The 15,014-nt window shown below is 43.9% G+C and overlaps 1 protein-coding gene across 1 annotated transcript; it reads right to left on the reverse strand.

Annotated features, from left to right (window-relative positions):
* Positions 1-132: 132 nt before the first annotated feature.
* LOC142946126 (glycogen phosphorylase, muscle form) lies at positions 133-13,664 on the reverse strand. The gene is made up of 20 exons (XM_076087233.1): positions 13,318-13,664; positions 10,581-10,682; positions 9,573-9,651; positions 9,361-9,464; positions 8,142-8,273; positions 7,513-7,624; positions 7,335-7,417; positions 6,900-7,043; positions 6,598-6,690; positions 5,537-5,683; positions 4,982-5,145; positions 4,716-4,830; positions 4,457-4,558; positions 4,225-4,372; positions 4,081-4,139; positions 3,312-3,453; positions 2,940-3,147; positions 1,836-1,970; positions 1,520-1,586; positions 133-1,131 (listed from the first exon to the last, which is right to left on the reverse strand). The coding sequence occupies exons 1-20, from the start codon at positions 13,558-13,560 to the stop codon at positions 982-984; spliced, it is 2,529 nt and encodes an 842-aa protein (XP_075943348.1). The 5' UTR covers positions 13,561-13,664; the 3' UTR covers positions 133-981.
* Between the last annotated feature and the right edge of the window lie 1,350 nt (positions 13,665-15,014).

Consider the following 15,014-nt stretch of genomic DNA (forward strand, 5'->3'; position numbering starts at 1 on the left):
AGCTTCAACATGGATCCAAGAGGCCCACATCGTCATCTTCATTTTGGGGTCAGGAATGTGCAACAAACCGTTAACTTTACATGGACAACTTTGTGTCTGTGCTGCACTACAGAGAAACATCGGAGGTATTGATGTAGTTTTGTCATTTATTGACAAAGAAAAAGAAAAGCACTGGCTGCGAGGATCAGCATAGTGAGCAGTTGCTTCTGCAGGCAGCACCACAGTCAGACAGTAGCTGAAGCAGGACAGTATGTTACAGTACATCCATCGAGCGGATAGCCACAGTGCCATGGACTCACGTATGCTAAACACACACAACTACAGAATACACACATCTTCCAAAGGTTAATTCAGTCACTTTGGGTTTGTAGGCAGAGAAGGCTTCGTTATCTTCTAACACAGGTCACCTTTATGAAGAGAGTACAGCAGAATGAGACACAAACATGCTGAGGACATGGCAGCTGAACTGATGGGTCAGTACATCTGCATCACAGGGCTCCCCTGACCTCCACTTCTAATAACACACATATAAATGGATATACGCACATAACACCATGAAACACGAACCGGGCAGTCGGAGAGTTTTGTAATACGGAACATTAATTAAGAGTTATTCTACGGTATATATTGAGACACAGTCCAGTCACAGGGCTGCTACGAGGCCACAGCGCAGGTTAACCACTGAGCGTCCCTTCCCTCTCCCATGGAAGACGTAGGCTGGTTCAGGACCAGAACAGTGCTAAAGGGTTATCGGCGTGTTTGCTGGGTTTTGGGAGCCACATAAGCTCAGATGTTGAAGGGAAATATAGTTTGAATTGTTGTTGGGTTTCTGGATGAGCCCACTTCAATACACACTACTGCAACATGAACTGGGAGTAATAGAGGTGGTCTAGGGATTAATGATGTAAAGAAATAATGCCACACTACACAGTGAAGAAGCTACAGTGCTTGGACCACATGGTGAGCTACAGTGAGGTGGTTTTAGCGAGGATCATCAGGAGCAGCGATCTTCTCCAAGCTGGGCTCCATGCCCCAGATCTCCCTGGCATACTGGGAGATGGTGCGGTCACTGGAGAATTTACCACAGCCGGCGATGTTGTGGATCACCATCTTGGTCCACTCTTTAGGGTCCTTTAGGGAGAGGAGGAGGAGTGAAGGGGTTACATTGTACAATAAGATGAAACTTTATTAATACCTGAAAAGAAAAATATATTGTACAGTAAAATATAGTAGACAACAATAGTACCACACAATGTAGTACTGTATACAGACTCTGAATAAATCTAGGCTACATACAATATAAAATACAGTATATACATTAACATAACCAGTAAACACTGGTATACACAGAGGGACAGTATCATATAGTAAAGTATAATATAACATTGCATATCTGATATGGAAATAAAGCTAAGAATTCAACAGAAGTTGAGACATATTGTATGAAGTTAAAACAACTAATAAAAGAAGTCATCGTGCTGTATTCCACTGCAGGACAAATGACTGGAGTCTTGCTGACCTTGTAGAGTGCGCTGACTTTCTCTTGACACTTGATGTAGGCCTCATAGTCTGCAAACACCTTGAACCTGCAGCACAGACGTACAGTTTACTACAGTTCTACTATAAATCAATACATTCAATACATTCATTTGGGACGTTAATGCTCCAAGCAAACAGGACAGTTTCACACCAGTGTCTTATAGCGTTAAGGTGCAACAGTCTCACTCTTTTGACAGTGATACATTGATGACACTGCCTGACATTGTGGACATAAAAGGTAGGCTGTGTGTCAGCAAGGCCTCGGTGCTGCTTCCTCAGCGTCAGTGTGCTCTAACCTGTCGTGGTGCATCAGCATGTTGACGAGGTCTTTGAAGAGGTCGGGCTGGCTGGGGCTGAAGAGGCCTCCAGATATCTGGTCCATTGCCTGCTTCAGCTCGGGGATACGGTTGTAGTACGACGAGGCATCATAGCTGAGGACAAAAGACATTCAACAAAAACACATGGGCGGATTATGAGACAATGGACCCAGACATGCAAAAGAGCCTACCACTTCTTCTACATAGGAGCAGGACATAGACTTTATAGTTGCTCAGCCTTTTTGTTGTCGTTCTGTGTCGCTTTGATGTCGTTACGCATCTTCCAATGGTTGTGTCTCTTTGTGATTGTTTTGGTGTTTGTGTGGTTATTTTTAGTTTGTCGTTGTTTTGCCCCTTTTTTAGGATAGTCGTTTTGTGTCTCTTTGTAGTTGTTGAGTCTGTCATCATTTTGAATCCATTTGTGTTTGTTTTGCCCCTTTTTGTAGTCGTTTTCTCCCTTTGTTGTGACTTTGTGTCTCTTTGGGGTTGTAGGGCCTCTCTTTCTAGTCGCTTTGTGTCTCTTTGGGGTTGTAGGGCCTCTCTTTCTAGTCGCTTTGTGTCTCTTTGGGGTTGTAGGGCCTCTCTTTCTAGTCTTTGTGTCTCTTTGGGGTTGTAGGGCCTCTCTTTCTAGTCGCTTTGTGTCTCTTTGGGGTTGTAGGGCCTCTCTTTCTAGTCGCTTTGTGTCTCTTTGGGGTTGTAGGGCCTCTCTTTCTAGTCTTTGTGTCTCTTTGGGGTTGTAGGGCCTCTCTTTCTAGTCCCTTTGTGTCTCTTTGGGGTTGTAGGGCCTCTCTTTGTGTCTTTGGGGTTGTAGGGCCTCTCTTTGTAGTCTCTTTGTGTCTCTTTGGGGTTGTAGGGCCTCTCTTTGTGTCTCTTTTTAATTGTTGTATTTGTCTTTGTGGTCATTTTGAGTCTCTTCCTTCTTGTGTCTGAAAGAGTGACATTTTGTAAGAGAAGGCCGGGGGGGAGGTCTGCCACTTTGGGCCCGGTTCAGTAATTCATTCATGAACTTACATTTGAACAGGTATTACAGAACATGGGTGAATTTGATCCAAACATTATTTATACATTTTAATTATGACTCACCCCTTCTTGTCCATAGCCTTCACATCGGGCACCCTCATGCCGAAGATGAAGAGGTTCTCCTCTCCAGCTTCCTCCGCCATTTCCACGTTGGCTCCATCCATGGTGCCGATGGTGAGGGCTCCGTTCAGCATGAACTTCATGTTCCCGGTGCCAGAGGCCTCAGTACCTGCTGTGGAGATCTGCTCCGACAGGTCAGATGCAGGAATGACTGCGGACAGGAGATTCAGAATTCCAGTTTCTCTCTCTAACCAGGTTCAATTACACACACACACGAGTATACTGTATGTCCTTGACTTGCAGATTCTAAGCCCTTAATATGTTAGCAAAAAGGTCAGTGTCCAAATGAGTAAGATTACAAATGAACAGCGTTACCCTTCTCAGCCAGAGTGACCCGATAGTTCTCCAGGTAGATGACTTTGAGGCGATCTCCCACCACGGGGTCATCATTGACGATGTCTCCGATTGATGTGATCAGCTTGATGATCATCTTGGCCGTATGATAACCTGGAGCCGCCTGAAAACACAGAGGACACCATCTTGAGAAACACTAAATGAAACCAGTTTTTTACTGATTGAGATAAACTCTAATCAGTACAAAATAAGAGCTATATATCTATATTAATCATAACCACACAAGACTGAATTTATGGAATCACAAAACACTCATTTTAAGAAAATGTTTGAAATGTGTGTTTGTAAAAATATTAGCATTTGTGCAAACTTGGTACAATAATTAGCTAAATGGAAAGAGGCAATTAGAAAGCATGGAGTACAGCTTTCTGCACCCGTTTTAGTTTCCAAGACGAATTAGACATAAGGTACATGGTACTAAATCAACATATACTAATACACATGTATATTGGTGACAGCCTCAGTCATATGTCTTCATCAAAGGGGGTGTAAGGGAGAGAGGGGAGAAACATATTTGAGGAATTGCTCCTTATGTATAAATATCTTTGAGTACAAATATCTTGTAAAACAAATGTTGCATGTTTTTCTCTTTTAATGGAGCTAGATGAGCAGTTTTCCAGTCTTCCAGAAACAAAAGTCATCTTTGCAGTGGACACACAACACAAGCACATGGCAGTGTTCTGTCTCGACACAGAAAAACGAATGCAACGCAACACCGTCAGCCACTCACCTTCCCTCCGATCATGACGGTCCTGGGGGTCCAGGACTTGTTGGGTTCCTTCTTGATTCCTGATTAAAAACAAACAAAGTTTTTGCCTTCACTCTCAATCTAGATTTGTTTTCTAAGAAGCTGCCAGGAAGAGAAAGCACCCACGGTTGTACAGCGTGATGATGTGCAGGCAGTTGAGCAGCTGCCTCTTGTACTCGTGGATCCTCTTCACCTGGACATCAAACATGGAGTTAGGGTTGATCTTCACCTTGTATTGCTCCTCGAGGTGGGCAGCAAACTTCATCTTGTTCTCCTAAAAGTTGAGGTCGTACAGAGGGATGTGATCAGAAACAAAACATGAGAATCATCACCTTTCTTTAAGCATTTAAGCGCTCACTTGTTTGACTTTGGCAACATCCCGAATGAGGGAGTCATCGTCCACAAAGTCCAGAAGGTTCTTCAGCTGGTCGAGGTCACGGATGTAGTCCTCACCAATCCTCTAAACCAAACCATGACCACGTCAGCACATGTGGGACAAGTGGAACTGCAGTGTAAATATTGAATTCTGTGCTTTGGATGTCAGTCAGCTAATATTCTATATGCAAAGAATCAACATCCATTCAGCATTGAGTCTGTATGAAGAAGAACAAACACACCTCTGCAATGACCTCAGCCAGGCCAGGGTTGCACATGACCAGCCAGCGCCTGGGTGTGATGCCATTGGTCTTGTTCTGAAACTTCTCAGGGTCTGCTTCGTAGAAATCCTTGAACCTGAGGAGGAGAGGAGCAACAACAAGGAGGACCTTAAGTTCTGGGGACATTATTAAGTTAGGTCTTGGAGAGTCACGTCAAACACAAACTCTACAGAAACGCTTTAGGAGCACGAGCCAGAAGAGAGATGAGGGTGAACTGCTTTCCCTACACGGTGTCTTTGATGATTTCGGAGTGGATGCGGGCCACTCCGTTGACAGCATGAGATCCCACAATGCACAGGTGGGCCATGTTGATTTTCTTATCGTCCCCTTCCTCGACCAGGGACATTCGGCGCAGGCGGTCAAGATCTCCGGGGAAAAGCTTGGCAATGCGCTGGAGGGGTGAAGCAGAGAGACATGTGGAGGAGTGATGTCTACCTGAGCAGCATGAAGTCTCTCTGCTATGCTCCACTGGCACTGCGCTCATACAGCCATTACCACTGATCACGCAGACAGATGAGCAATAATACGGTAAACGGAATGAAAAAGAAGAAATACTGTGGCCCTTATAATGGTCGAAATAAAGCCAGAATAACAGCTTTGGGTCTTGGGTCAGGTTGGGGTCTCACATTTGGCAGTACTAGTATTCAAAGTAGTGCAGAACTCTCATACAGGGAGCACAGAGAGAGAAGCCTTGGGTATAGGTAACATGGCAAACAAGAACCTTTAGAAAAATCATCTAAATGCCTAAAATGCTCATAAATCTACGTCCAGCTCCCTCCTACCTCCAGGTGCCTGCTGTTGATCTCGTAGATGATCTCCAGGTGACGAGGCAGCAGGTTCTGGAAGAGGTCGACGGGCCAGCGCTCCAGGGCTTCAGGCAGGACGGTGTGGTTGGTGTAGGCACAGGTACGGACCACGATGTCCCAGGCCTGGACACAGAGGACAGGACCATCGAACATGATCAACTGAAACTTTGACTAGAACATAATAATTTGTGTATTTTGACAAATACAACTTCATTAGTGTAGAAAATGACAGTCTTGTCTTGTGTACTCTAACAGTGATGTTGATAGTTGTTCAGTGTAGTGAGGAGAACATGCAAACTAGAAGCCACGTCTAGCTCAGGAATCGAACCCGGCATATATTCATTACTTATAAATGTTTCATTGAATGTGTTTAATGTTTCTACACTTCTTGACTCAATTGCTTCCCCTTCTTGTCTCATCTCACCAAATCTAAAGTATTTGCAATATTTTTTAAGAATATTATTTATATTAAAATAGACATTTTGTGATGGTTTGTATTTCTTTATATGTATATATATATATATATATATAAAAATAAAAAAAAAGACTATAATTCAGTCCATAAAAATGGAATTAGATGTAAGCAGATAAACTTGTAATATCAGTGATGTAGCATTAAATTCATTACATTCCAGGGGATGAACACTATTTCTTTTGAACAACAAATTGGTGTGAAATCATAGAAATAAACAAAGGGAACCTCACGCTCAGATAAATAAAGAAATAATGGGTCAGCATTGTCTGACCGAGATCCTGTGTTCACACGAAATGGGCCGTGTCTAGATGGTTACCCTCCATCACTGATACTAGAAGTTTACTTCACTACATTCTGTCAGTGTGCGTCATTCTGCTGCGTCATCGTTTCTGCAGCGTTGCAGGATGCAGAGAGACAGCAACACGAGTGACTACAGGACAATTCAGTTAAACTGCAGGAGTTACAGTTCTAGCCGGGTCGATCCAACAGCACCAGAGTGTGCACCCAAGTGAGTCATCTGACGTCTCTCTGTGTGTTGCTGCACTGCTGGAATGCCACATACCTTCGCCCAAGTCAGCTTCTCGACGTCCACCAGGATCCTCATCAGCTCGGGGATGGCCAAAGCAGGATGGGTGTCGTTCAGCTGGATGGCCACCTGCAGACAGAGAGAGAGAAAACAGTGTAGTGCCTTAAAGAGCAGAACACTGCATCCAAGCTGCACTACTGCCATCTGATTTAAAGATCATGATATGAACGCAATGAACATGGAGAGCAGTTCACACACCACTAAATACATTCACAGATTACTAGTTATGGTTCAGCCCTGCTGTCCTCATCTTGGAGATGATACGATGGATCTCTCACCTTGTCCGGCAGCGTAGAAAGGTCGAGTCGCACAAACTCGGTGGAGCCAAACTTGGAGGCTTTGAATCGCCGGATGATGTCCTGAAGAGTCGCTGCTACGACGAAGTACTCCTGCTTCAGACGCAGCTCCTTCCCTTCAAAGAACTGACGAACAATGACAACATGAAAAACTCATCTTTTAGAACACATGCAGAACTGACTTTTTTATTCGAGAAAATGTTGTTCTGGAGAAAGAAATAGTCTGATTAGTTGAGTTAAAGCTCCACTTTGGTGCAATGGTCCTCTACAGCAAGCTGAAGACACAACATCAAAAATATTCCCAATTCTAAAAAAGATGTTACGGTTAATTTCACTCAACCGATAAAATGATTTCTAGAGCAACACAGATTTCCTGTGCAATGACCCTCTGACCCCCAGATAAAGGGGTCCACTCACGTTGTCGTTGGGGTAGAGGACCCTGGAGATGTTCTCAGCCAGGTTTCTGTCCAGCACGGCTTGAATGTAGCCGCCAACATTAACTGTGGGACATGGTTTACATTCATATTTAGTAGCTGCTGATCTGTTTACATGATATTAATGATGATTCCTCAGCAGTACAGATGACAATACTCACAGTCCTTGAGGTTAAAGTCACAGGGGGCCTTAGCAGACCACAGCCTCATGGTGTTGACGATGTTGTTTCTGTAGCCGGGGATCGGGGTGTCATAAGGAAGAGCCAGAACCACCTGAATCAAAGTTAAAATAGATATTTAACACACTGGTTATTGTTCCATTAGTCTCTCTTTAAATGTATGACGCCGTGATCTTGCCCTGCTGTTAACTTAGTAGTTTGTTTCTTAGAACTGAGGACTATGAATGTAGTTTATTTAAACCCAGTAGTATAAGTAAAATGCTGCCCCCTATCTGTCTGGAGTATGTTGCCAGATATCACACACTGCACCTTTAATGTGTTACCTGTGAGATTAGTTTGTTCAATGTCCAGCTCACTACATATCTTGGTCACTATTCTTAAACAACCAAATTCAAAAAGATTGTTGTTGATTTTTCTTTTGGTTACAAAATGAAACCAGGAAACTCATGATAATTATTGTTCATCATCATTATATTTATTAATGATTGTATTAAATCTGGCCAAAGTACCTCATCAGTCCCATGGTAAATATGTAATCGATAGCATAATATTACACGAGAGGTGAAGACCAAAGTGTTGATAAAGGTCAGTTCTGGAGTCCGTTCCTATACCTGTGTGTCGACCCACTTCACTCCTTCCTCCGTGTGCTCCACTCGTCCGTAGAAGTGGACCGGGCGCATGTACTCCGGGCGAGCCTTCTCCCAGGGGTTCCCGTAACGCAGCCAGTCGTCAGCTTCCTCCACCTGTGGAAACACCGTGCTGGGGTATTAATTTGATGTGCTTATGAACATACAGCACACAAAAGGCTGCCATTTCATCTGGTACAAAACTAGTTCTTAGGGTCCATCCAACAAAATGTTTGTGGGGTAAAGATGGTCATTTAAAAAAGGATTTCTGCTTCTTTCAGTCAACCTTTCAGCCTTAACTATAGTGTGACGTTCTGTAAACTACCATCACCGATATGTGTCGGTTTAGTGAAAGCCAAACCATTTCTTGCACTCAATCTTTGGGTAAAGAGTGCAGCTACTCTATTAGGGGCGGCTGTGGCTCACTGGGTAGAGAGGGTCGTCCGGCAACCGCAAGGTCGGCGGTTCGATGCCGAAGTGTCCCTGAGCAAGACACTGAACCCCTACCTGCTCCCCGGGCGCTTCTCAGCAGCCCACTGCTCCCAATAAGCTAGGGATGGGTTAAATGCAGAGGACAAATTTCGTATATGTATAAGACAATAAAAAACGTAAAACTTAAACTTATTGTGGGCTCATGTTTGGTGTTTTATCGGACACAGCTGAAAAAGAGGAAGTTCAGAGGACTTCCTCTTTTCTGTTGAAAAAATATGAAAGTGTCATTCTGATATGGAGGATACAAGCTCCCATCATAACAAATAAATAATGAAGAAAGTTGTGATCAAATAAATGTGCAGGTTCATTTGAAAATAAGTAAATATGCACATTAATAAAAGGCAAACAAATACATATATAAAAAGCTAAATTCATAAATTAGAAAATAAATGAATGCAAAAATAAAAATGTGTTAAATAAATAAAGAATTTGTATTTATTTATTCTTCCATTTCTTTGCATATTTATATATTTTCAAATGACCCTGCGCATGTATTTGATGATACATTTCTATTCTATATTATAAAATGTATGCATTTCTTTAGATGTTTATTTATTTGTTTTTATAATGGCAGCTTTCGTCCTCCATATAATAAAGAAAAGTTCAGCTTAAAACTGAAACCTGTAAAGAAATGACCATCCAGGTATAGTGAGGTTTAACATAAGCAGTAAGGATACGTTGACAGTACATAAACACCATCAGGTGAACCTACCTGCCAGCCCTCGACTATTTTCTGATTGAAGATGCCGAACTCGTAGCGGATGCCGTATCCATAAGCAGCCAGACCCAGAGAGGCCATGGAGTCCAGGAAGCAAGCTGAGGAAACAACATGGAGGGGTGGGGTGGTGTCCGTTTGAGACAAGGCTGCCTGCAGCACTAAACATCAGTCTGTCAGCAGCCAATCAGGAGGCAGCAAGAACTCACCAGCGAGGCGACCCAGACCACCGTTGCCTAGACCTGCATCTTCCTCCATGTCCTGCAGCTCCTCCATGTCCAGACCCAGCTGAAGGAGGACACATCAACATGCTGTCACTGCTGTAAACACGTCCATCGGTCCTCCACGTTACCACCAGTGGACATTTGACCGGTCCTTGTCTTTCCTTTATGCATCCTGTAGCCATCGCTGCTACTCACAGCCATAAAATTTCACTTTGTTTATTATTCATTTCCATGATGACATCATCAGGGTTATTTATTTCAGCTTGGGCTTTGACAAATCTATAACAGAGAGCCCGTGTTATAAACTGCAAACCCAATTCTATTAAAGTGCAACAATCAATCCCCGGAGTAACCAAGTACCAAGGGTTAGAGTAAATCCCGATCCGGCCCCGACGCTCTCACACCGACTAGATATCAGCTGTCCTTTACCCATGGATCAGTCAATTACATTTTATAGGACATGTTGATTGTGTCTGGAATGTTCTGCATTTACAGTCGGCTACATGTATATAGCCATAAGTATGAGGACACGCCTCTCAGTTCCAGTTAAGGGGAAATATTAAGACTACAGGATATAATAATTCAGACTACGGGGTTCTTCTGACTTTGTGTTAACAGCTGGTTTGGCTCGTTCCTGTTTCAACATGACAATGCCTCCGTCTCATAGACTGTATAGAAGAAGTGGACGTAGTCGTCTTGACGGCAACCATTGGTTTGTGGACTGCAGTTTTGAAGCCTTGAGTTTGCCATTTTGTCTGCAGCCTTCTTGTTTTTTGCAAACAGTGAACGGAAGTGACCATAATTGGACTGCAGAGGAGTGAGGCTGTGGTCGACACGCTGTATACGGCTCTGGTAACGGAAACTGGAACCAAAAAATGTGGAGGTGTGATGTTTGGGTGTCCATGCACTTTGTTCAGGTGTCCAATTACTTTTGGGCTGTGTAGTTCAATATCATTTTTTAACCCCTGCCTCAAAGCGGATCCTTTGCCTCACCTGGTACGTGGCTTCATCGCAGGCGTTCTCCAAGGCCAGGTTCACCATGGTGTTCTGCAAAGTGCGACCCATGTAGAACTCCAGGGACAGGTAGTAGACGCGCTGCAGGAAAACAGAGAAAAGCAACCTGTGAATGCCAGGCTGCATTACATTTACTCCCAATATTACTTTAAATAAATATCTAAAAACCAGACAAATATATACATACCTTTCCATCTGAAATTTGACAGGATGAAAGAACTCACTAAATAGAGCACTACAAGTCTCCACAAATTCTCAGGATACTAATAATAAAACACACGTGACCTTATCACGTAAAACACATTATCACCGGTAAAACACAACAGCTGCTGTCAGAGGCAACAACAGCAGAGCTATTACTGGCAGCTCCTCCAACAATATCTCTGTCCCTTCACAGAGAATCAAACCAGGGCCCTCAGTGACACCGCTCAGTGTCTCCTCACAGCTCTGTGAAAGGTAACGCACACGTACCGATGAAGGCCGACCAAATGAAATAGAGACAAGGCTTCCAACCGTGTGAGGACGTGTGCAACATTTCTGGCAGTGTGTCATGTGACATTTCTGATCCTGCTGCTGACTGATGGTGGGGGTCGTACAAAGAATGCAGACATGGGAGAAAAGTATGTGACAAAGGCATCCAGTGGTCAGAATAAATAGGAGAGGCAGGGTCTGTGCTTCTGTTCCCAAAGGTTACACTGACTTCACAGTATGTCTGGAGCCATTAAAGTAACAGAGTCAAACAGTTTACATTCACTGACGTGCCGACTCCTCGCTGTGAAACTCTGACTCCTGGCAGATATGATTGAACTATTATGAAAATGCTGCCTTGTTCCAGTCCATCTCACACTACTTCCTGACTCTCCCACTCTGTGGCTCTCAGCTCAAAGCCCATTGGCTCCTACTGAGGATATCCATTTTCAAAAACAGCTCACCAATATATTGTTTCATTTTTCTCAACTCAGTCATTCTGTAAATCAGGTGGTCAGTGCAGGTTTTAGCAAACGTTACTCAAAACAGGAGGAAATGTTGCATTTCTTGGGGACTACTTTAAACGGCGGATTAATTCATATTTAGTGCTCTAGTGAGTATTTGGATTGGTGATGGAAATTGTGGCTTTTTGAAGGGAGCTTCATCTGATGGCTCCCTTCAAAAAGAATGGCCTGTTGGTCTTTTCAAGTCACAGGCAACAGCACCACAAAACTTTAATTTTCATGCGAACAGTGAAGCTCTTCTCATCAGCTGAAGCTTATTCTCTGCACCAGTCGACAAGCAATTCTGCTCCTCTGCCTGTCTGTGATCGTGAGTCTGTGAGTGTGAGTCTGCGCTTGTGTGAGGTGGCGCTGCAGATCTTAGGGCAGGCAGTGAAATTTGGGCACAACGGTAAAAAGAACAGCTCTCATGTACGACTCTGTTCCCTTCATTTGTACCAAAGAGACGTTCAAGAGATTTGGGTCATTCTCGAACATCACATCACTGATTTCTGGCAGCAGGACGTTGTATGCGAGTCAAAATCAAGTACAGTGCGTGTGTTCATGGGGATGAAGGAACATGTCACCCAGTGCATCAGTGAGGCTCATTGATGACAGAGGAAGAATGTTTGTAATGGGATTTGTCACCAGACTTACCGCTAAAATGTGTGTTCTTCCTCTTAAAGGTCCCATTAACTTTCTGTACCAGATTGTTTCTACCTGCGATTGAAGCTTTATGATGTTCATGCAGAGCGAAATATTCAAAGCCAAGACTCAATGTTTCTTTTATGGAAACATGCTGGACGTCTTGCACAACCACTTTTAACAACTTTTCCCATATTTCAAATCTTTAGTATGTCCACTGGAATCTAAAATAAGTTATGTGAAGCAACCTGGCTGCACAAGCTGAGGGTGTGACGATGGACCAGCCAGAGGTCCAGCAGAGCAGGATGACGGAGTCAGGATGAGTGGTGTAGTTTAAGCCAGACACTTGCCCTCCAGCAGATCCCTGGCTGCCATCACACAGTGCAGCGGACAGTGCAGCAGGGCTTTGCAGCAGGGCTTTGCATAATTTATTGTACCGGTGATGGCCCTTTAAATACTCTATAGAGCCTCCTGTTCCAGTAACACTGAGGCGCTGAGTGCTGGGTACTTTGCGAGGTGTTGATCCAAGGTTTTCATGTGTCTTTTTTTTTTTTTTTTTTTTAACTGTGTGGCCATTTTGTGATGCGCAGTGTGTGGTGGTGGTGATGATGGTGGTGGTGGGGATGGAGGGCGTTACGTAATACTGTACATATTTCAACAACCAGTTGATTCTCCTAATCCCACACAGTGCCAGTGCAGCATGAGACCAGTATTTGGACACATTTGAAAGCATCGTCCTGAACGGCGCGCAGCAGATCAGATCAAGGTTACCGAGGCTGATGCAGCTGCACGCGCAGAACATTATGTAACAGGCAGCCTGGATGGAGGAAACGTCAGTGTGGAAAGAACTCCACGCGCTCTGCTCGCACACTTTAACTCGGTTTCAATGCACGATGTTTAGACAAAGCTGCCGGAACATTACTATAAATGGATATAAACAGCAAAGCAGCCAAAGAGCGCGCGCACACTATACACATAAATACACACATGCACGCGCGCGAGGTGATTAGTTGCGATCGCTGCAGCACCGAGCATCCCCTCCCACTGCTCCCCGGTCAGCCGTGTGTGTACGTGTGGAACTGCGGCATCGTTTCGCTGCTTACTTTGGGGTCTTTCTCATAATAGTGCTGCTGCGTCCGGATCCAGCGGCCCACCAGGTAGTCCCGGACCGTGTTGGCCAGGGCGAAGTAGTAGTCCCGTTTGGTGGCCACATTTCGGTCTTTCACTAGGGTGAAGTGGAGGTGCCTGTTGAAATTAGTTTTCAGGTCCGAGACGTTTTCCACCCCGGCGAGCCCCCGAACCGAGATCTGCTTCCTCTTGTCCTGGTCTGTCAGCGGCTTGGCCATGCTTGCTAGCAGTTTGCGTCTAGTTTTGCTGAATGTCAAGTTAAATGTCACCCGGCAGCCTGCCCACTTCGCTTCCGTCTCTCCTCTGAACAGACAGCCGGTGGGACGTGACGGTCCAGCCTACTATATATGTGTCACGTACTCACGTCAAGATGGACTGAAGAAAAGAAGCCTATTCCGGTCCACAGTTTCAAAATAAAACCCGAATTTGGGTCAGCTAACGAACACACGTTGGATTTGCAAGTGCGTCACACGCCATTGTAACACGTTTCCCCCCCCCCATTGAAAGAAGCTAAGCGGAGTGACGTTAGTTTAAGCTTAAGTTGTTGCTGTATCGAGCAAAAACAATCCGCAGGAGCCGAGGCCGGCATTGTTTCGCCAAAATATTTAGCCACTTAGAAAGTCTGCTGAAAAGAATCGATAAACATTGCTTTTATTTTGAAGTAAAAAATTGTTCATTTACGGTCTTAATCTGTTTGCTTTGATGAAGCTCAGCATCCTTGAGAATTGTAATCAGAATCCTGCAGTAACTGTTCTCACATCCTCTCCCCCTGAGTTCAGAAGATGTCGGACAGGAACTGTACTTTAAAGTACTCCCTTTGACAGTTACTGACATACGGAGCTAATGAGAGCTATAGAAGCAAAAGGACGGAGGGAAACGCTAGGTGGACATGTCATTCGCGTTTAAATTAAATGTGACAAGTCGACCAAGTGAAAGTAGAAATATACCAACTTGGAAAAGGAGTCAGAAATGTCGTTGACCTTGAACACTAGTTTATCAGGGGGAAATCGTATTCAAAGTGAATTTACTATAATTTTGCAGGGTATTCAAACAAGACAAAAAGTCTTCAAGTGAATTACCAAACAAAAAGTCTGATTTACACTAAAAAATAGTAACTCAAGGTCCACTTACTAGCTTTTTCTGGGGCTTTAACCACATCTCACAGACTCAGTGGAGTTTTCTCGGTTGTCATCAAGTGACCATCGGTCACCATTTGGTCGTGATGAGGTTGAATGTAAAAGTCGTAAAAGATTTTAACATGGCTGTCCCATGACCACTGAGCAAATGCCATCTGCTGAAGAAGACCATGGGATGTAATTGACAGCTGTAGGAAATGTAAGTGTACCGTGAGTTATGTTTTAGTCAAACTAAGTCATGTGACAACTGAGCCAGCAACTCCATTTCATGAAAACCATGAGATGCAGTTGAAAGCTCCAAAAAAAAAAAGAAAACACTAGCAAGTGGACCTTGAGGAATATATTTTCTCCCATTACTTCTTCCCAAGCTATTGAAATGACATCTTAGAATTGAAAATACTCAATGTATTGGTATTTGTCGCCAAAACTTTGAAATAACTGCATTTAGATATAATGTAAGGAGAACATCACTGCTCTAAGTATTTGAACATAAAGCCGACTTCTATAACGCCCATATAAAATCCAGCTGGGAATGT

The sequence above is a fragment of the Anarhichas minor genome, unplaced genomic scaffold (genome assembly GCF_050575085.1).
Source record: "Anarhichas minor isolate MPS153535 unplaced genomic scaffold, ASM5057508v1 ptg000009l, whole genome shotgun sequence".
In the NCBI taxonomy this organism is placed as follows: Eukaryota; Metazoa; Chordata; class Actinopteri; order Perciformes; family Anarhichadidae; genus Anarhichas; species Anarhichas minor.